The sequence below is a fragment of the Suillus discolor genome, assembly GCF_016758755.1.
Source record: "Suillus discolor strain FC423 chromosome Unknown F5147scaffold_94, whole genome shotgun sequence".
Taxonomy (NCBI): Eukaryota; Fungi; Basidiomycota; class Agaricomycetes; order Boletales; family Suillaceae; genus Suillus; species Suillus discolor.
Genome location: NW_024541341.1, coordinates 19,131 through 40,214, shown reverse-complemented (window position 1 = coordinate 40,214; position 21,084 = coordinate 19,131). Strand labels below are relative to the sequence as shown.

Below are 21,084 nucleotides of genomic sequence, written 5' to 3'. Positions count from 1 at the left end.
CCATCCCACACAACACTTCCCACGATGGACTTCAGTAAGTTTTCTCCCCGCTCACTACGCCATGACTCGCACTGACATCGACTCTAAGCACATCCCTCATCTTCTAGTGGCTCGTGGAACTGTCTATGCAATGTCGTAGAATATAGCGGCATTTTTGATTCTGAATGTCGTCAGCCCCACTCACGGTGCATGGAAAACACTCGTGTTGCCCTTCGGAGGAGCATAACCCAGGTCCTTGACCAACGTGATCGAACGAACATCTGGCTTAACGGTCTCGCTGGTGTTGGAAAAACATCTATCGCGTTCACCATAGCTGAGGAGATGAAATCAGCGAAGAGGCTTGCTGCCACGTTCTTCTTTTCACACAAACACGCACAAAAAGCTGCCACCATCATTCCCACCATCGCATATCAGCTGGCACTAGCTTTCCCGCGCATTCGAGGAGACATTGTGAAAGCGATCGAGAACGACGACAGCCTCCTATCAGATGGAAAATCTCATGCGGATCAGATGCGAGAGCTCGTCATCAGGCCACTGCAGACATTGAAATTCCGCGAAGAGCCCTATGTCATCATTATTGATGCTCTCGACGAATGTTTTTCACGGGAAGAGGCGGCAAGACTAGTCGCGTTGCTGACAGACACCCTCTCAGGCCCATCCTTGCCACTTATCCACGTCATATTTACAAGCCGCCCCGAGGTGCATATTCGCGCTGCCATGCCCTCCGGTGTCCACGAGATTCTCCTTACCACTCGTGATAAAGACACCATGCAGGATGTTCGCTTCTTTTTGCGAACATCACTGGATAAAACAAGGACAATTCGTCCTGCTGTTTTCGGTCAGCCACCCATACCCTGGCCATCGGAGGATGACTTCGAGACGTTGGTCTTTAAAGCAGGCAGTCTCTTTGTTTACGCTGCCATGGCCGTGAATTTCATATCCACCGCTGGTCATCATCCACAGGAGAGACTAGAACTCTTACTACGCAAGAAGTCGACTGTCGGTGCTGACATTGATCAGCTTTATCGGGAGATAATCGAGGCTTCGGAGGATCCACTTGCACACTGTCGGATGTTAGCGTCTATAATCAATCTTAGATATCCGCTGTCACTTGCGGAACTCCGAGAACTCTTTTATGCGGATGAAAGGCGCTTGGCCATGATGCTTGAAGCATTTTCACCCGTGATCTTGAATGATGGGGCTGGGCATGTTGAGATTTATCATGCTTCGCTTCGTGACTTTATGAGTGATCCTTCACGGTCGAAGCAATATCACATAGATGCCCCACATACCCATGAGCACCTTGCGTGCTGCTGCCTTGACTTCATTACACGTCAGGGTTCCGTTCGGACTCACGCCATTCTAGCGTCGCCATTGCCTTATCCATATCCACATCAGATGCGGGATATTCATCTTCGCTCTGCCTACCCTAGCAGCAAACTTCGAAAGCTGCTGTCGCGGTTTACGAACGAATCAATGCAACATTGGGTACAGACCTCAATTTCAAACCTTACCTTGCTCGAATCTATCCAGGGCGCAAGGAAGACTTGTTTATCCTTGGTGATTAATGTTTTGAACGTGTTGAATCATTGGGACCTGTACTAACCATGATTTGCTCAGAAATGGATCAGGAGTCCATCGGACATTGTGGTTGCATGGTGTCTTCATAAAGGTTCTAAAAAATTCGCAAAGCGATACTAGCCGATACTACACGGAGCCCATGCAGCCATTTGGACTAATTATTGCTGTTCGGATTACTAGCCAGTGTAAATCTGCTGAACTCTATGGTCCCAACGACGCCAGTACCACTGTGCTCGTGTCAATGCACGTCCGTGGAAAACACTCCCCAACCCAAGCACTGGCTTCCACTCGAATAGCAGCCTATACGCATCAAATATGAGTACGTTTTGGCTGCTCGTAGCCATGTATCTGGTTATGTCTGTCTGCGTCGACGACCCGCAACGTCCCTGAGCCTTATCAAAGGCCATGATAACCCTTTTCAGAACCATCATCATCTGATACTCAGGCTGATAACCGTACGCGTACACGAAACACCTATATTAATGTGCACATGACGAGGAAACGCAAGAACTTGCGACTGATCGAATACATAAGACCAAGGTTGACATGATGAACAATATTTTAGTGTGGATGGTCGTTCTCAGAGTGTATAGTTCGATTATCTCGTCGTCTCTCAAATTTAGAGTGACTAAGGCACACGGGCCAGGAGATTGGTTTATTGTAAGGCCGATCGATTTCGTTTTGGAAGAGCTCGAATGTCGACATGTCATCCGTGAATGGTGGTCACCTTGCGTATACTCTATTTGAAGGGTTGGTTTCCAGCGGCATTGGTTCACTTACACGAGGGTTAGCTTTAAAACTGTTCATCACCCATAATGCGCGACGACTCTACGCGTGACGAGGAACTTATTCAGGGTGCCTGAGAAAGTTTAAATCTTGATCCTAAGTTGGACCCCGCTGGCGTAATATGAGTCTATGTCATCAGAACGCTGGCTTCTACGTACATGAGACACTGATATTAATATCAACGCGCACATGACAGCGACTGATCAGGTGCCCAGCGAGTTGGGCAACTTATATATGTTAGATATACTGAGTCCTTCCCATCATCATACCACACTAGTCTCTCGCACCCACAATGGAGCCCACTAAACAAACCCTCCCAATCGGTGGTCTCCTCGTTGACGTTTACTCCCACCCAACTTCAACCTCTAGCTCCACACACCCCATCCACGTGCTCTTCTTCCTCCACGGCCGCTTCGGAAGCGCACAAGATGAATACATAATCAATGCTGTTAAAGTTATTTTTGCTGAGAGTTATGGATTGGGCGGGGGAGAGAGGAAGAAAGATCTTATCGTCGTCACTTTTGTGAGTCATTCTTTGCTTCGTTCTCATAGGGAAGAAATGATGATGGTGGGTGGGGGAAAAGGATCACAGGAACCACGGGACGAGACTCGTGAGCAAGCAGCGAAATTTCGCGTGGAGCAAAGAACCGGCCGAGAATAATGATCATCATGCGTACGTTGCTGTCTATTCAAAGCTGATAATGTCCCCTCATTCGAATGCAGGGTAGACATGTATACCATCCAAAGTATGTCCAGGCCACAACCGATACTAAACGTGAGTCGTGAATCTGACCCCACACGAAGCCGGTACAGCACAAGACGTGTCCTTCTTAATCGACCACCTTCCTTCCTCCCTCTATCCCTCGGGTGAGCGAACGATTGTGGAATGGGGTATAGGCGGTGTGAGTCTTGGAGGACATTCGACGTGGATTGCGCTTTCTAGAGGTACGTACCAGCTCATCTAGCAACTTCATCCACACTCACAATCCCTTAGAACCCCGCCTCACCCTCGGAATCCCCATAATCGGCTGTCCCGACTACACGAAACTAATCTATCAACGCGCCCAATCATCAAACATCCCCTTCTCCCCACCTTACTTCCCCACTTCCTTTATGACATACGTAGAAAGGTACGACCCTGCACAACTGGCGTACTGCGCAAAAGACGCTTCCAATCCGTTTTTCGGCAAGAAGGTGTTGGTGCTTTCGGGGAAGGAGGATAAACTTGTGCCGTGGGTGGTGTCGGCCGAGTTTGTGGAGGGTCTTGAAGTTGGAGAGGGGGGTGTTAAGAGGGTTGTGGTGGAGGAGGGGGCAGGGCATGAATGTACGAGTGGGATGCGGAGGGAGGCTGGGTTATTTGTGAGGGAGTGGTTGAGGTTGTGAGGGTGTTGTCTGATTTTTGGGACAAGAGTTTTATTGAAGGATGTATGAAGATTCAGAATATCTTTGTAATTATAGTAGATATTGACCGAAAGACGATTACGTCCTAGTGTGCAATCATCATCACACATCAATGCATCACGACTGCATCCGTATTTCAAACCGGCGAGACTTTGCTTTCCAGTCCACGTGAGTAGGTGAACATCACATATCAGGTGCTCTTCGACGGTCTTTACATCATGAACACGTGCATGACATTGTTGACGCCGAAGGTGTTTGTATACCCACTGCTTATCTCTGTGCGCTCAGGCTCTTTCCAATTTCACTGGCTTCAACATTGGGTCCAAATACTTATAGCTATCGCATTCTCATGTCAAAGGCATCAAGCGCTGACGGCGCCGAGGACCAGTGCGCCCATACCGATGAGCAGCCTGCCCCAGAACAGGATAATCCAGGACCCCCGCAGGATTCAGAGTAAGTTGCGGTTTCCTGGGATCTGTTACCTGTATAACAGCAATGATAGGGAGCAAGAAAGTAGCGGACCTCCAGCAGCGGAGTTACGATCAGTGGTGTAAGTGATTCTTCCCTGATGTTTGTATGCAACTCCTCACCAGAACTACAGCCCGAATACTGGGCCTTCCCAGTCATCAGAACCTCACGAACAGGAAAGTACTTCCAAGTCTGCATTGGATGACAATTTAGCTCCGTAGGTTCCTATCAATGGTGATTTGGATTTTAAACAAGCTCATGAATTGTCTCAGCCAGACAGAAAATATCGTGGCGGAGAAGGACCAGCCAAATCCGAGTCTCAATGAATTGTGAGTGACAAATCAGCCGAGTGATTGCAACTGACCACACTCTATACGCAGAGCAAATATCATGAGACAAGTATTGGATGTTCTCCAGGACTCGACCATTGCGTCGAAGGTTGGCAAGGACAATCGGTCTCGTTTCTGGGGGGTGTACAAAAGAGTCGCAGAGGAACATGACAACGAGTTCCTCGAGCGATACACTACTGACATGGACATCGTCTTGATCTTCGTAAGTTTAGCGTGCTTATCTTTCACGCATTGTGAGATTGATATTTGATCAGTCTGGTCTTTTCTCCGCTGTCAGCACGTCTTTCATCGTCGCGATGGAGTCCAATCTCAGTTCCGACCCTAGCGACACCACGAATGCTCTTCTGAAGCAACTCGTGCAGATCGGACTCGGCAACCTCGCTCAGGCGGGCCCCACTCCCGCAGAACCAGCATCTACGTGGTCGCCGTCCGATTCGACTCTGAGGATCCAAATGGTCGTATATGCAAGCTTATCCATGAGCTTGCTAGCAGCATTTGGGGCCGTACTGGGAAAGCAGTGGCTCGGGTACTACAAGTCAAACAGATATGGTCGCGGCTCGCAGGAAGAACGAGGCAAGCGCAGGCAGGAGAAGTTCGACGGCCTCACCGCATGGTACTTTGATGCCGTCGTGCAATCCTTTCCGGTCTTGCTTCAGATCTCCCTTCTTCTCTTTGGAATTGCCCTTGGCGCCAATATGTGGTACGAGCACCCCAGCATCGCCTGGGTGATCATTTCCACGACGGTCTTCGGATTTCTGTTCTATTCGCTGACAGTGATGGCATGTTTGATGTCTCCGGCCTGCTCATTCCAGACGCCAATGTCGACGGTGCTGCGTATATTGCGCATCGATAGTAAGGCCATTTTGTAACTTTGATGGTCATCATTTTCAGTCTCAATCAATATTGCAGGAGTTCTGCGCTCGATCGTCGAACAAGCCTCTAGGTATTTGCAGCGGCTCGCGACGTCAGCGGACAGTGAGGCACGTTTTCTTACATATGCCCATATTCTGACCGTTTCTTGTCAGGCATGCTGCAACGATTGCTTGCTACCCTCAGTTCAAGCTGGGCCGGATTTTCCGAGGCACTGGCAGGTGATGTTCTTATCTACTATTTCACAGGATATCCAATGCTCATCTCACTTTACAGGCCCTGTTTGCGCCACTGGCGCATTCGCACGACGTTCTCTTCAGCTGTTCTTTGCCGCGCTTCACAAAGGGCTGCGTGCTTTGGTTCCACACTCTTCAACAAATGTTGTAGACCCAGAAGCACAACCGCTCGACCAGGGTCTGGATGTTTTGGCGGATAATGATGGCGCCCTTATCCTCGACCTCCAGGACATACCCACCGGCGATCTCGAAGCGACTAGCGTCAAGTGGCTACTGGAGACATCTACGGATCCTGAAGTATTTCTCGCTGCTGCCAGGCTTGTTCCACAGGTCGAGTGGCCACTGGATTTTGATGTTTCAGACATGCTGCATCAGCTGTTTGATATTTTTACAAGTTGCGTCGACATTCAGGGGCGTATCGTACCGTCTTTGGAGGAGAAAGCATCGGCATGCACAATGGCTTTGACTCATCTTTACTATGGATGTGTTCTTCGGGGATATCCTGGTCGTAGCAATTGTATTGTCCGCGGGAGACGAGATATGGACGTAGTTTCTTCATATTTGGGCGGCGGGCATACGCACAGTCGGCAGCACAGTGTTCGACACGACTATAATTCTTTCTGATCCAAATCGTAATAGATCTCCGTGGCTTATTTCTTGGTCAGAGGCTTGCTCTGACTCGGTCCCTGAGCAATTGTCCCATCTTCTTCCTTATCACTTTGTCACTGGGCAAGTGAATAAAGGCATAGAAGACCTCGCGATAACAGTGATATCAAAATTGCTATTATCTCCAACCTCTCCGTCGAATCAAATTGTAGCCAATTGCACTCTTCTTGCTTGCGTCATGGTCGGGACTCAGGTTGACAAAAAAGACATAGTTCGGATTGATAAAAGGTGCTATCGAGTCATTTAGCAGTTTTTCTGCCACGATTAACGAAGAAATCGCGTAGTTCTACTCTGCCTCAACTCAAGAAGTCCCTTTTAGTGCAGTTCCAAAAGGCTCTCTGGGCATGGGATGGAGGCGAGCTGGACAAAGATAGCACAGCAGTCGCACGCCGGGTACAGAACCTTCTCGACATTATCTATCGCATCCTTGAGCTTGCTGGACGTTACGATCGTCCTTCATTATACACATTGCGGGACCTTGACGTGTGCAGGAAGGTTTATTTACGAGCGAGGTCATCCGAACAAAAAAATGCCTCAGTTTCGTTGGCAGCTCTGCGAAAGGTCCTGCGATTCACGTTGGCTGCTGCCAATGTTCTTCGAGACCCTGGCCAGGTGTGGGATAAGCAGTCTTGCTGGAGAGGCGAGTCGCACTCGCCAAAAGACTTCGATTGGGTGGTGGACTACTTCGACTTCATCTATTCCGACGATCACGAAGCGGCATATGACATCCTTTTGCTACTGGGTAGTATGGGAGTGTGCTGCAGTCCCGCTAAACAACATCTATTCTTCGAAAAGCCCGTCGCCTGCATGGACAGTAACATGCCTCACCATTTACGCCATGCCGCTCTTCGTGCTACTCACGGTGCACGAGAAGAAATAGCCTCGATCGATACCATTGATGATGCAGGGCTACGGGACATGGTTTTGACCAAGCTATCCCCTGCTATTTTGTCCGTGCTTTGTCCACACCCGGGTACAACACCCGCCAATGATGATCCTGACAGCCTTTTCTTCAATTATCACCGCGACTTGTGGTATGTCGAACTGGTCCTTGCCCTCGCAAGGAATTCTAACTGGCACCCCCATCTGTCTGGGGATCGCCACATGGATCGGTGCATTAGCATGATTCCAGAATACTGCAATTCCGACATCAGTCAGCATGCCTTTTACATAGCTGGTATCCTCCTTCGAATCGCACCTGAACAGACGTCGGCTACATCACTCAGTTCTATCACAGAGCAGCAGTGGTGGGACGTGATGAGAAACGCGTGGAACTGGATTCCAGGTGATTTTTACAACACACGCTGTTTCGAGCACTTTCTTGTTCTTGTGGATGGCACAAAGAAGTATATGCAGATTGCTTCAAAATCTGATCTCGAGCGGTTCATTCGAAATGTGGATGATTTTCTCGAACGTCTAGAGCAGGAGATGGGACCAGAAATGCAAGGTTTAGAGCAGGGGGAGGGGATCGCCATTGGTGTTAAGGAGTTGAGGACTGCAGCTAGCAACATGCTGGAGAGCTTTGGTCAACGAATAACAGTCCCCTAATTATGATGATTGCATGTTGTGTTAGAGTGGAAGTCATTGGGCAGTGCATGTGGGGAAGCGCGAAGTATCAAGACCTGAATGAAACCGATATTGAACCATCAGTCCTCTCTAACTTGGTAGATCCACGTCAGGCGTGAGCAACAACGGGCATGAGATGCAGATATCCCGGAGACCAGCCTGTAAATGTTCACTGGTGGAGAAAAGTTGATCCACGGGGACGAAACTAGACACTGTCACTGGTGAGGTTCTGCGCTCGGCTGCCCCGGTCACATCCCTTCATCAATATGCACGGGAAGACGAAGATGGGACAACAAACGCAAGCTTATTCATCTCTGTATCACACTCGACTACCTTCCTCATCCTCGGGTGAACGGATGGTTGTGGAATGGAGTATAGGCAATGTGACTCAGTCTTGGAGGACATTTGACGTAGATTGCGCTTTCTGGAGGTAAGCACCCGACCCATCTAGCTACTTCATGCACATTCATAGACACTCCCAAAACCCCGCCTCACCCTCGTAATCCCCCACATCGTTTGAAACATACATGGAAACGCATGATCCTGCACAACTGGCGTACTGCGCCAAGGACGCTTCCAATCCGTTTTTTTGGGGAGGAGGATAGGCTTGTGCTGTGGGTAGCTTCGGCCAATTTTGTGAAATTGGGGATAGGAATGCTATGAGGGTTGTGGAGGAGGATGGTGCGGTGTACCAGTAGGATGCAGAGGGAGGCTGGGTCGTCTGAGAGAATGGTTGAGTTGCGAGGCCGCGTTATCTGTTTTATTTTGAGTATGAGAATTGTGTTGAAGGTTCCAGAATATGTATGATATCATGATACGAGTTATATAGGTCTATGTTGACCAAAAGCCACATTACGACCCGAATCGTGGACTGGGCCCTAGTGCGCGCAGCCGTCATCGCACATCACGACGTCCGTACGGAACCTCGCTTTCCACTTTGCGAATATACCAGGCAGGCAAAGCTCCTCGGCGGTTTGGGGTAGAGGAAGGAGGATGCAGAGTGCACCGGCCCAAGAAGATCCGGGGAGGGCTTAGCGAGCAAGAGGTGCGCACATGACGTCTATCTGAGGAATGTGGCGTGCGAAACTTTGAGCTTAGGGGAGCGAGAGTGATCCGAAAATGATAACGAAGAGCTCCACCAAGAGCTAAAGGAGCTCCATGCGCGAGTGACTTATGCCTCGAATTGGAGTCCTAGGGGTATCGAGCAGAGTGAACCCAACCCTAACCTAAGATTACCAATAACATCACTTGCGATATTAATCAAATCTAATAGCAGAACTGGGGATAAAAGCCAGCTTGGATACTCTTAATCAAAAAATCATTCTTCCCCTTCTAAATTTCACTACACTTACTCGCAATGCCTGAAGGTACTATGAGAGCTCTGTGGTACAACAAGGTACCCGTCCTCCATTACCGTTACCCTCACCATCGTCTAACCTAGCGACAGCCACAAGACTTTGAGATTAAGCAAGTCCCAATACCCAAAGTCGGTGACAACGACGTTCTCTTGAAAGGTATCTCTTCACCACCTTCACTATACTCACTTTCTAATCACCAAAAACCCTAGTATCATGTTGCGGTCAGTAGTGTTCACATCACACCTTCTCGAACCCGCCGTAACCATATCTTCTGCACAGGTGTATGCGGCACAGACGGACACATTCACGACGGGGAATTCATATCCAAATTCCCGGTCAGTCCCCCTTATCATCAATGACGTCACTCCCTATTAAGCTTATCACTCCCAGCTCATCCCGGGTCACGAAGCTATAGGAAAAATCGTCGAAATGGGAAAGGACGTCACAGGTTTCGAGATCGGCGACCGCTGCGTTGCTGACGTAGGCCTAACCGTAAGTTTCACTCCACACCCGAAACAATCTCCTTACACTATAAAAATCTCAGTGCGACAACTGCTTCTACTGCAGACGCGGCAATTCCCTCCTCTGTGAGAACTTCAACGCCAGAGGCGTCACTCTCGATGGTGGCTTCGCCGAATACATCGTATAGTAAGCACAGCCCATCATTTCCACGTGATTCCTATTCCAAATTCTAATTTCATATCTCAGCCATCAAAAGAAGCTATACAAGATCAAGAACCTCACAGACGAAGAATCGACCCTCTTAGAACCAGCCGCATGCGCAATCCACGGCCTCGACAAACTCAACCCACCCGTCGGCATTGAAGTCCTCCTCCTCGGCGCAGGACCCACAGGACTCATCCTCGCTCAGCTCCTCAAGCTCAACGGCGCCTCCCGTGTCGTCATCGCCGCCAACAAAGGCATCAAGATGGACATCGCCCGCGAACTCGACGCTGGTGATGAATACATCGAACTAGACCGCCAGAACCCCGATGCACAGTGGCAGAAACTCAAAGAAGATAATCCATATGGCTTCGATGTCGTGGTAGAGGCCACGGGCGTGGAAAAGATCGCCGATATGTCGATTGGATATGTGAGGAGGGGTGGGACGTTGATGATTTATGGGGTGTATGAGAATAAGGCGCTCGTTCATTGGCCCCCGTCTAAGATCTTTGGGGATGAGATTACTGTGGGTTTCTTATTTATAACTTCGATATGATGCTGATGATGCGCCTATCCAGATCATCGGCTCCTTCTCGCAGACATACTGCTTCCCACGAGCAGTCGCATACCTCGATAGCGGAAAGGTCAAAGTCAAGGGAATGGTGACGGATGTGTTCAAGCTCGAGGATTACCAATTGGCCTTGGACAAGATGAATAGCAGAAAAGCAGTGAAGATTGCGATCAGGCCATGAGCACAGGTCCGTATCCTGCGCCCTTCATCGTCATGGCGCACCTGCAACAAGTAATACCTTGTACTTTATCCTTCATCTGTATCTTATCGCAACTCGACACAGTATATGTTGCCCATCTCTGTGTCGTCAAGTCAATGTGCGACTCCCAATTCACATATCATGACGATACGACTCGATGCCTTCGACTCTGTAAATGTGTAAATGACACAACTGCTATAACACATCAAAAGGAGACAGAGCGCTGAGTACTGAGCGAGCCGCATACGTATGATAGAATCAACATATTGACCCGCGCCTATTCTATGATACGAATGCGCCTTGTTGTCTGGTGTAGGCTATTATAGTCAGTGCTGTGTAGGTGTTTTCACTCCCGCACGCAAGGCCGGTGGCGGGTGATAGAAGCAAGACGAAGACGAAAGCCGATGGAGGGTCCAAGGCGTGCCAAGACTCATTTCCAGCCCCGCTCGGTATCTTGATAGAATCAAGTTCTCGCGATCGTCAGTCCGAGCTCGATTCGCTACTGACTAAGGACTCACGAGGAAAAATGAAGTCCCAGCTCCTTCTACATAGCTTGGGAGAATCAAACCCCATGCAGTTGATGTTTGGGTAGTGGGTGAACAACAAGACGATGGTACAAGTCATCCAGCAGTTCACTCACTACCCAAGATTACTTGGAAACATCCATCCTCTGAGTTTTTGCCAGTTTAATTGTTTCTTGGACTCTATCGTCGTGATCATGATCCAGCGGTGTCTGTTAAAAGTCAACGTGCGATTGGATGCAATACTTGTGTGATAAGTATCCCATAGATTCTGAATCATGCATGACAGTTGTATGATACGATGGGGTTGCTCCAGGACTTGCGTCCGTCACCACCGTTCTGAAAAGGGAGTAAGAAACTGAATGTTCAGTATCTGAGTCTTGACCCGCGGTGAGATATCATACGAATGCGCCTCGTAACTGGTAGATCGGCGTTCCTGCCTGGAATGGATGCAATTTGAATTTTGCTCGGTGCTAGAGTACATGGTTTTCTACTCCCACGCGGTGATGGAAGCCGATGGTGGGTGATAGAAGTACGAACGAACGAAGAGGAAGAGAAAGCCAGATCAAGGTCGTTGACTCGGGTCCAAGGTGTCTTGTGAGTCATGGCCGACTTGTATGCGCCCCCTTCTACGCCCGAGAATCCATACCATGGCAATTGTCATTTGAGGTCAATTTGCTATTGAGGAGGTCGCCGAGAAACAGGTTTTCCGATTCCTCATTGAGAAACTTGGACTCGACTACCTAGGCTGGGCACGAATTGCATAGTCTCGATAACCAGCTGGCAGCCCGGTGAAAGGCAGGAGTGCGCCATGTGGTAAAACTTGAGTCCGCCAATAACCTTGCAATGGTGTGAGTGATCCACCGCCGAAGAGTCCTACTGGTGCTGGAGAGGTTAGGTCAAGTTGCATAAAACCGAACAAAGGCAGCTCTGAGCGCAAGTCACGGTTATTAGTCAGCGAGGATTGCGAGGGCCTGCGGCAGTGCGGCAAGGGCACTACGCGTTCAGCTACAAAGCACTTTCAGACCATGAACTCATTCAGCTGGTAAACCGTCGATTCCAAATGATTGGACTACTAGCCTCGACAGGTCGTAGAGGGCTCACTAACTCAAATCCATGCATCGCTCTCCTCCACCACACGCCATATTTTCAGCGAGGTTATGCCCTTTCTCGATTTCCTAACCAAAGGACCGGTTTTGGAAGGGCTCCGAGTTCAGGACGCAAACCCACCCAAGGAACCGTGTCGTCCGCTCAGGATGAGACATATGATTCCACATCATTGCGATTTACATACGAGTCACGGTCCTCTGCGGATGATTCGCAGCTTTGGGATGCGAGTCAGAGAACGCCCTCCAGTAACCCAGGGGAAGGTTTGAAGCACCTGTTACTAAATAATAATACGTTGGTGATAACAAGGTGTGTTAACCACATAGATGACCGTCGGACTAATTTTTCATGATTGTAGGAAGCTTGAGATGCTGAGCATATTCATGGGTTTTGAACAGTCAAATCGATATACTATTTGTACGTGATGCTCGAGTCTTATTGTCCATTATCCATCATCAACGTTTGTTCTCGATTAGCGAACGAAGCTGGTGAACCGCTTGGTTACATTGCTGAAGAGCCACGAGGCGTCCTGTCGATGTTTGCCAGACAGATCTTCCGCACCCATCGTCCGTTTCGTGCTCTAGTCATGGACCTCCACGGATCACCTATTCTCTGGGTGCGGTCCATAGCACTCCCTCCCCAGTCATAATAAATTCATTCATCCAACCCCGCAGATTCGCCGTCCATTCGCCTGGATAAACTCACGCATGTTCGTTCAACGATTAAAAGACCTTCACGAGTATACACCAGAAGGAGAACCTGTTCTAGATACCTTCGCAGAAGTCCAACAGGAATGGCATCTTTGGCGAAGACGATACCATCTCTTTCTTCGGTAATGCAACGCATCCGCTTGTTTTGTTTTGTCAGTACCGACTCCCGAGACTTGTGTCGCAGTGATCAGCCTAGGCGCATTCTTTCTACCGCCTCGGAGCCCCAGCCTGAGCCTCCGATAGATTCATTCACCCAATTCGCAAAGATCGATGAGGGGCTCTGGGCGTGGCACTTTAACATGCTTGATGCGCGTGGGACACCTATTGCGTCAGTCAACAGGGCATTCCGCGGCTTTGGGAGAGAGGTAAGTTAGATGCCCATATCCTTCTCTGCACAATATCGTTCAGGAGCTCAACGGTTTCGCAGATTTTCACTGATACAGGTTCTGAACATGCCATGTCCTGGGATGCCAATCTTACTGATATGATGGGGACGTGTTGCGGTTGATAGGACAATATTTCGTGACTTTTGACGCCACGCACCAAGACGGATCCGAGACGCCGGAGCGGCCCACGGTGATCAGGAATCTCACTCTTGACGAGCGTGCGGTAAATATATCTTGGTTGTTTCATCATTGTCATTTTTCTGATTCTTTTCTTTTACGCGGCTACAGCTCGTGCTTGCGGCAGCAGGTCAGTCGCTCGAGTATTTTGATGGAGTTGGATACTGATTTCTGGCAGTTAACATCGATTATGATTATTTCTCGAGACATTCGGAGGGTCATGGATTGGGGTTCCCGATGTTGTGGAGTTCGGGGGAATGAAGGTATTCGGTCACTTTATTGCATTGCTTTATCATAGAACAAGTATCGAAGGAATTGCAGTAATTCAGTTCAGCACCCTTCCCTACGCACTCACCATGTTCTGTCTTAGTTCTGGAGGCTAACAAGAACGAGCGACAAGCGTGCTCAACGTTTCTGTTGCGATGAATGCGGAATTCTTGCAAATCGTTCGTAGTACTCAGTTGTAGCCTTAATACATGAGTGAAGTGAACTCCATTACATCGACTAGTTGGATTCATAACAATGTCATCTGCAGCTTCGCATTTAAAGTGCCCTCGTCATCTACATATTCCGTATTACTACGACAGCACAATGAGAAGTGTGAGAAATGCCTCCTCGATTAATAAACAAACTTACTTGTACAATACCCAATTGCCCACCTCATTCTCTAGGGACCAAACCATTTTTGGAGGGGGCTTGCATGATTCAATGCCCTCGGGGGTTCTATAGTAGTCATTGGCCAACGTAAAGACAAGGAATGAAGTTCATTGTGGACATAAGACAATCAGCACACCAGAATCCATGGAGTCACAACAAATTCAACCTACCGCCGGGGTGCAAGGGCCACACATTTTGTGGAGTCTTTCGATGACAATAAAACTTTCAGCGCTTCATGTGGGGCTGCATGACCAGGTTTCCGGCTATGTGCCTCGATCAAAAGTACAGCCTTAAAACACGCTTGATAGCTATGCTGACTGAGACCAATACCGGCGCGGCATGATCCATTGCTAGGCTCTGGTATGTAGAAGCGAAGCCACCATATGCGTCCTGCAAGGGATGCCATCAGATCAATGACGGAACAAAGCGAGAGACTTGGACCACACACCTCCTGCGACAAATTCGAAGCGCAGACTTTTGTCAGTAGCAGTGCGCAGGCGTTTCTGGAACATCCTGATTCGAAGAACAACATCGAACTGGTTGATGGGTTTGTCGCATGTATGTACCTGGATTTCACCTGGTAGACATCCTAAAAGCATCTCGAACGCCTGTCTTCACTTACTAGTATCCAAATCAGTGGTTTTCTGGTGGACATTGCTGTGTACTACTTACAGTTTCCAAAATTGAGCTCCGTAAACATTGTGTGGTCGTTGGTTATCATGCAAGCAATGCGCAAGTCGGAAGAAACAGAGGGACTCGTGCCGGAAATGAACTTTATAAATGTCCAAAGAGCTTGTGGTCGATCGTTCACAATTGCCCAATACAGTGCTGTGTGGCCCTCGATATTGAGTTGTGTCAGGATATTGGAGAACTCGGTAGCTGGGAGAGCGGCAGCGCAGGCATTGACATTTGGAACCACAGAAGAAGGGGTGAAGTCAGGGGCTAAGACGATGTCACGGATGCGGGATAGAACAGCTGTACGTTTTTTCTTCATGAGACCAAAGGAAAATATAGATGATTGATCGCATTGAATGGGACTTGCTAAGATTGTGTCATACGAAGGAGGTGTACTGCTGTCATCAGCGACTTTGGAATCGGTAGCCATTGATGTTGTGGTAGAAAGATTGAAATAGGGGGTCAAATACGATATCGAATGTGTTGCCAAAGTCGGATGTGAATTTGGTCTTTCTTACTCTCGTAGGGTCCCGCTGCATGTAGAGGCCAGGAGGGAGTGCTAGTGCAGCTCGTTGGGTCAAACAGGACATCTGAAGGCTTATGGGGGGGGGGGGGGGGTAAGGTGGTTGAGTGGGATCACCGGGGCCGAACATATGCGTAATATGGAACGACTCGGACATCCAGTTCCTTCCCTACGCACTCACCATGATCCGTCTTAGTTCCTGGAGGCCAACAAGAACGAACAACAAGCGTGCTCAACGTTTGTGTTGCGAGGAATGCGGAATTCCCTCGTAATGGCACTACTCTATTCCCCGACACCCACTTTAGTGGGGAGAGGGTTCTGTAGAAAATAAATGTCATACCGTCTGTCATTTGATGCGTGGAAAATTCTTTCCGCTGGCCGATAATCAAGCCGATGGTCATATGATCCTCGGACCTCGGAGCTCCTACTATGGAGCTGCTTGCATCAGCCTGAACGCACGATATTCTCTGGTTACTCTTCGAGTCACGTCTTCAATACGACGGACTAACCCTTGAGCTTGATGCTTCATTCCACTTCTTTTTCATGCTTTCCCTGTTGACGGCACGGAGGGACCGTGGCGCACTGGACGTTTTTTTCTGATGGCTTGATGTGACTCTTCCAAGGCTCGTCTTCAAGAATCAACACGACCGACTACCTTCATTGTGATTTCACCCTCTATGGTGTAAGGCTGTGTGAACGCGAATCCGAATTCTGTACAAGATGTGTCGGGGACTGGCGCGGCCGAGCGCCGTTACGATGTGATACTGATACATACTTTATTGTGAGTGAAATGAGTTCCATTACATTGATTGGCTGTCACCATTGGATTTATAACAATGTTATCTCCAGCTTCGCATGTAGGGTACCCTCGTGTTCTACATATTATGGCTTGATACAACGACACAATGACAGTCGGTTCGAGTAATCAAGGAGAAGTTTGAGAAATGCCTCCTCACAGACTTGTGCAGTAACTTCCAGATCAAGTCATTGGTCCAGGTAATCTCGGGTATAGCGATTCCGCTGTCCTTCTTCTTCCTTCCAATGGGGGGTCGTGTGCGGTGTGCGAAGTGCGCACCTACCTTTGAGCGTCCCTAATTTGAAGTTCTTTAAGTGGCAACGGATACGTGTCAAGCCTGTCAGCTCATGAAAGGTGTCATAGATATCTGCGAAACTCATACAAGTATCACTATTGACATGTCCTTACTTCAGCACACCGGTCCATCAACGTTTTACACGGAATTAGCAGAGTTACCCCTTCCTGTGTCTGCTGATTTCGTTGGTGGCGATGGTGCGTCTACTAGTCAATATAGCCAGAAATCGATAACAGACACCCGAACAGTTCCACGCGTCACTTACACCATTCGCGATCATGAGCGTAATATCACACGATCCCTCACCAGAACTTTCCCTGGGGGCATCGGTTCTGATCATCAGACAACATCCCATGATTCCTCCGAAGTTAAGGCATTTAGAACATCTCCTTCCAAGTCTCGTCAGGCTGTCCTGCGAGAGGTTGCTGGTGGCACAAGTACGAAACGTTTCGTCGAAATCTGGGCTGGCATCCAGATAGAGGCTTCCTTGGATGTTACAAAGTACCACGATGCTTTCCATACAGATGGTGAGTCAAATAACCTGCGAATGTCCTTGAATACTTGCAAATTGGATGTCAGATTTCACATCATCGCTCTCCTTCTCCCCATCGGAAACATCCCTTCTATATACCGCCGAAGCAATCATCGCCGATGATAATGCTTCGGAAGATCCTTATCCCAAATTCAGATACACTCCGCACTTTGGCGAACTATCTCGCGGCAAGAAAGCACCGACCATTTTTCTATTCCGCTGGACAAGGTCCACAGCCTTCACCAAGGCTACTAAGCAAGATATATTACTCGTTGCCCTTTCGCTGGCACAGCCTACCCAACCACCTATCCTGTTTGGCCAAGCTACTTTTGCGACAGAAGATATCATCTACACCAGTGGACACGAACACACCAAAGACGGTCGACTACTGGGGGTTAAATGGTGCTTCAATCGCCCCATGGGTATATGGGAGATTAAACTCCCCGAGTCAGCGACCGTGCAGGGGACACCTTTTGGTGCTAAAATGTCATGCAACGCATTGAAGCTGACACCGTCAGAACGTTCTTGTCGTTCACCTCGTGTATTATATGATGACAATCAGACACCTACTAAACTCTTCTGGTTCTCGAATCCTGTCGGCGGTCCCCACGCATCTTGCGTGTCTCTGGAATCTCGTGATCTAACTACAGGTACCAACAAGGTCCTCGTGGATACCGTAATGGAGCCTACCCCCGAAAACGATTTTCCAGGTCTATATCCCAATTATAACATGCCCTCCAGCCCGTTTTTACGTCGCGGAGACCATACATACATCGTACTCCACTCCTTATGGCGCTCTCGTGCGACGATCCTCTTCATTGATACAGAATCGGGAGCAATTTCAGACGAGACAAAAATGCGAGATGGCGAACCTTTGTATAATTGGGATTTACATGCTACAGACGACAACACGCACTTCATCTGTTCAAGAAGCACGCCTATTACCCCACACGAAGTGTTACTAGGATACTTTGACGAACACGACAACCTCAATTGGAAAGTTCTAGATAAGCCAATGATATCTTTCGCAAGTAAGTTCAAGTCAATTTGGATTCTTGCCCAGTCTAATCACGCCTTTCAGCTGAGAACGCACTCCGTGATCTCACTGCATCGATCATACCCATTGGCGCGCGTCCTCCAACAGAGACTATTATAATTCAGTCGAAGAAAGCTTCCACAAGACCTGGCCCAAAACCCATCTGCATTACCATTCCACATGGAGGACCACATACATCAACGACAACATCATTCTACCCAGCTACTGCTGCACTAGCCTTGGAAGGATGTAAGTCTTTTTGAGAGTCGCGCCTACTGGCCACTTAAAGCAAGCATGCTCGCAGATACAATTTCCCTTCCCAACTATACCGGTTCCATGGGATTTGGCGAAAAGTACATCCAAAAACTTGTTGGGCACTGTGGAACAATGGAAGTACAAGACGTCGTAGAGAGCGTCAACGAGCTCATCCAGCTGGGCATCTCAGAGCACGGACGACAAGTCGTTCAAGGTGCAAGCTACGGCGGTTTCCTCGCCGCGCACCGTAAGACTCCATTTCAAAAACAACACTCTTTTTCCCACTGACACTGACATACACAGTGATCGGCCAATACCCAACCCTATTTAACGCAGCAGTGATGCGCAACCCCATAACCAGTTTTGGCGAACTAGCGTCCGACATCCTCGACTGCGCTTACACTGAATTCGGGCTCCAATTTACTCCGGACTCGCTCATGACACCCGCCACATTCCAAAAAATGTTCGAAGCGTCGCCTATCGCGCACGTCGATAATGTACGCGCGCCTGTATTGTTGTTGATTGGAGAAGACGACTTGCGTGTGGTACCGGCACAGGGGTTGAGATTTTATCATGCGCTCAAGGGCAGGGAAAGGAGAGTGGAGATGTTGTGGTTTAAGGGGGAGATGCATTTACTCGATGGTATAGAGGCGGCAAGAGTTTCATTGGAGGCTGGGAGGGATTGGTTTAAGAATTTGGGGCAAAACCCAGCTGACTGATGATGTGGAGGATTTGAATGCTGCTGCTATGTGGCCAACGTGTGAGATGCGGGACGTGAGCAAGGAGGATATGTTTGCGTAGTGTTCAGGCTGGAAAGTGCTCCGCGTGTTCACTCCATTCTGTATACAGTATTAGTTCGTACCAGCAGTGTTATATTCACCCAACCTCGAGATATGTTTCTTATTTTTCTGCGCCCCAGAGCGTCTGAGCGAAGTGATGCGTCGAGGTACTCCTGGGCGGTTAGCAAAACTAGAAGTGCTCTAAACATCGAGATTGTCATGAAAGCCACAATGTCGATCGCCTAGTTCACTCGACATCTCATTCACAAAGCATTTTAATTCTTTCGACAAGACAGCGTGATCATGACCATTAATTGTATCACTCCTTCAGGACCTCCTGCACATGTCATGCTAACTGTTCCATCACTGGCGAAAGCAAGCACATCGGCAACTTAGACCCGGAAGACAACGAGACAAGACAGGCTCACTAATTGTGTCCTTCTCCTTAGGGGAAATGTGTGTGCAGAAGACTACTGGCTGTTTCTTGACCGAGTTTTGCAGTGGGTCTATCGTCTCGACATCTTCGGGGTATATTTGGAAGGACGCTATCAGATTATGGAGTGATGATCGGTGTCGGGAGATGTTTTGATGTTTGACAATATGTTTCAGGTACGGGTGGAGAGGGTGGCGTTGGGGCAGGGTAGCGAGAGCGCGATGGCAGGTTTTCTGAAGGAGCCTCGGAGGAGGGGGGTGCACGATGTATTTGCGCATGGTCAGCTATGCACTGCACTCTCGAGAGTGCGAAATCATCGCGAAAATCTTTATTGCCGTAACGAATCAAGATGGACCGTCCACAGGCGAGCGGACTGCTATACAGTAAAGGTGGATGCGGGTCACACATCGTGGGATGTAGGAATGGTGTCTATGAAAATGTCTGCCGGTATGGATAATATGGTGAGCAGAACGTTAAAGACGACGCAAAAAAATAGCAGTCCAACACTAGTAGTCTGTTCCCAAATTGTAATTGTGAGGGTGACCATCATAGATAGACTCGCGAAGACGTTGAACAGGATGCCGACAGATAGGAGTAAGAGAGGGAATGCAGGTCGGATTGTTGGTTCAGGTGAAAAAAGACGCTAAGGGACATAGGCATTAGGGAATTAACTCGAAAATGATACTTTGACTTACTTGAATCTGTTGTGAAGAAATGCCCCGTATCCTGGGGATGGTGCAGATGCTGTGAACGAGTCAGCCAGATGACAAAATTGACAAGAAGGCCGTTACTATGAGCGCCTTGTAGGAGGCAGTAGACGTCAAAGCGTGCTGCGTGATATGTGCTGTTGCTATGAAGAGGATGGAGCTGGATAGGATGATCGCCGGCAATGTGAGGTGCATCCTCAACCGCGTTTCCGCCTGCACAAGAAAACCCTCCCAGCGGTCCTGAGGTCGCAACTCGAGTCCCAATGGTAGCAAGACTCCCAGAGCTGATCTTGTGACCAAACGTATGAAGGTTTTATTGAAGGCTGAAGTGGGTTGTGCTTTGGTGGCTTTCTCGACATCGTGCTCCTTCCTCTTGACCTCGGCTTCCTCCCTCTTGACCTTGGGCTCCTGCCTCTTGACCTCGGCCTCCTCCCTCTTGGCCTCGGCGTTTGTCTCTAGTACGTCTTCAACAGGTTTCTCGTTGCCTTTCCACTTCTTAACGGAGGTGTTGCTGGTGGACGGCAGTGACTCGGACGCTGACATGGTGGTAGATGGATACATTTTTGTAGGGTGTGTGGGCACGGCGGGCAACGTGAAAATGGCGGGAGAGGGGAGAGTTTGATGCGGTGGGATGGCAGGAGGCTAACACTAGATTATGACATAATACGGCGGATCCAGAATCCGTGATTGAAATACAGTCGACTCCCCCCTAATGCATACCTCCCCAGAGATATAGCTTATTAGGGAGTATGAAGAGCAAAAGCCCTGCAAAATAACTTG

At 48.8% G+C, this 21,084-nt stretch overlaps 10 protein-coding genes across 10 annotated transcripts; 8 read left to right on the top strand and 2 right to left on the bottom strand.

The window, feature by feature from the left end:
- Positions 1 to 24: 24 nt before the first annotated feature.
- On the top strand, positions 25 to 1,605 carry F5147DRAFT_779866 (uncharacterized protein; the record flags this gene model as incomplete). The annotated part of the gene is made up of 2 exons (XM_041442372.1): positions 25 to 34; positions 89 to 1,605. The coding sequence occupies 2 exons, from the start codon at positions 25 to 27 to the stop codon at positions 1,603 to 1,605; spliced, it is 1,527 nt and encodes a 508-aa protein (XP_041286643.1).
- Positions 1,606 to 2,492: 887 nt separating this feature from the next.
- Positions 2,493 to 3,827, top strand: F5147DRAFT_722876 (Alpha/Beta hydrolase protein). Its single transcript, XM_041438942.1, has 5 exons — positions 2,493 to 2,890; positions 2,952 to 3,040; positions 3,091 to 3,113; positions 3,172 to 3,312; positions 3,362 to 3,827. Exons 1-5 carry the CDS (start codon positions 2,660 to 2,662, stop codon positions 3,748 to 3,750), a joined length of 873 nt encoding a protein of 290 aa, XP_041286642.1. The 5' UTR covers positions 2,493 to 2,659; the 3' UTR covers positions 3,751 to 3,827.
- An 853-nt stretch (positions 3,828 to 4,680) lies between these two features.
- On the top strand, positions 4,681 to 5,107 carry F5147DRAFT_540543 (uncharacterized protein; the record flags this gene model as incomplete). The annotated part of the gene is made up of 2 exons (XM_041430223.1): positions 4,681 to 4,788; positions 4,841 to 5,107. Coding segments are annotated over 2 exons (375 nt in total), but the record flags the coding sequence as incomplete, so codon positions are not given.
- Positions 5,108 to 5,489: 382 nt separating this feature from the next.
- On the top strand, positions 5,490 to 6,426 carry F5147DRAFT_436436 (uncharacterized protein). Its single transcript, XM_041429851.1, has 3 exons — positions 5,490 to 5,561; positions 5,612 to 5,677; positions 5,733 to 6,426. Exons 2-3 carry the CDS (start codon positions 5,614 to 5,616, stop codon positions 6,314 to 6,316), a joined length of 648 nt encoding a protein of 215 aa, XP_041286640.1. The 5' UTR covers positions 5,490 to 5,561; positions 5,612 to 5,613; the 3' UTR covers positions 6,317 to 6,426.
- Positions 6,427 to 6,640: 214 nt separating this feature from the next.
- On the top strand, positions 6,641 to 7,630 carry F5147DRAFT_722863 (uncharacterized protein). The gene is made up of 2 exons (XM_041438941.1): positions 6,641 to 7,494; positions 7,557 to 7,630. Exon 1 carries the CDS (start codon positions 6,708 to 6,710, stop codon positions 7,236 to 7,238), a length of 531 nt encoding a protein of 176 aa, XP_041286639.1. The 5' UTR covers positions 6,641 to 6,707; the 3' UTR covers positions 7,239 to 7,494; positions 7,557 to 7,630.
- A 1,651-nt stretch (positions 7,631 to 9,281) lies between these two features.
- On the top strand, positions 9,282 to 10,991 carry F5147DRAFT_822820 (chaperonin 10-like protein; the record flags this gene model as incomplete). Its single annotated transcript, XM_041443754.1, is given in 8 exon segments — positions 9,282 to 9,320; positions 9,372 to 9,490; positions 9,509 to 9,510; positions 9,562 to 9,617; positions 9,673 to 9,774; positions 9,827 to 9,930; positions 9,991 to 10,471; positions 10,524 to 10,991. The coding sequence occupies 8 exon segments, from the start codon at positions 9,282 to 9,284 to the stop codon at positions 10,695 to 10,697; spliced, it is 1,077 nt and encodes a 358-aa protein (XP_041286638.1). The 3' UTR covers positions 10,698 to 10,991.
- Positions 10,992 to 12,203: 1,212 nt separating this feature from the next.
- Positions 12,204 to 13,985, top strand: F5147DRAFT_436154 (Scramblase-domain-containing protein). The gene is made up of 9 exons (XM_041429850.1): positions 12,204 to 12,652; positions 12,702 to 12,760; positions 12,820 to 12,959; positions 13,018 to 13,175; positions 13,238 to 13,418; positions 13,481 to 13,496; positions 13,565 to 13,662; positions 13,728 to 13,746; positions 13,795 to 13,985. Exons 1-9 carry the CDS (start codon positions 12,300 to 12,302, stop codon positions 13,875 to 13,877), a joined length of 1,107 nt encoding a protein of 368 aa, XP_041286637.1. The 5' UTR covers positions 12,204 to 12,299; the 3' UTR covers positions 13,878 to 13,985.
- Positions 13,986 to 14,439: 454 nt separating this feature from the next.
- On the bottom strand, positions 14,440 to 15,378 carry F5147DRAFT_586076 (uncharacterized protein; the record flags this gene model as incomplete). The annotated part of the gene is made up of 3 exons (XM_041431907.1): positions 14,440 to 14,663; positions 14,722 to 14,885; positions 14,942 to 15,378. 3 exons carry the CDS (start codon positions 15,376 to 15,378, stop codon positions 14,440 to 14,442), a joined length of 825 nt encoding a protein of 274 aa, XP_041286636.1.
- A 1,287-nt stretch (positions 15,379 to 16,665) lies between these two features.
- Positions 16,666 to 19,116, top strand: F5147DRAFT_822788 (Alpha/Beta hydrolase protein; the record flags this gene model as incomplete). Its single annotated transcript, XM_041443753.1, has 6 exons — positions 16,666 to 16,759; positions 16,811 to 17,089; positions 17,202 to 18,125; positions 18,176 to 18,379; positions 18,435 to 18,632; positions 18,689 to 19,116. 6 exons carry the CDS (start codon positions 16,666 to 16,668, stop codon positions 19,102 to 19,104), a joined length of 2,115 nt encoding a protein of 704 aa, XP_041286635.1. The 3' UTR covers positions 19,105 to 19,116.
- A 933-nt stretch (positions 19,117 to 20,049) lies between these two features.
- F5147DRAFT_436129 (uncharacterized protein) lies at positions 20,050 to 20,998 on the bottom strand. The gene is made up of 3 exons (XM_041429849.1): positions 20,389 to 20,998; positions 20,293 to 20,341; positions 20,050 to 20,240 (listed from the first exon to the last, which is right to left on the bottom strand). The coding sequence occupies exons 1-3, from the start codon at positions 20,863 to 20,865 to the stop codon at positions 20,224 to 20,226; spliced, it is 543 nt and encodes a 180-aa protein (XP_041286634.1). The 5' UTR covers positions 20,866 to 20,998; the 3' UTR covers positions 20,050 to 20,223.
- Positions 20,999 to 21,084: the final 86 nt, after the last annotated feature.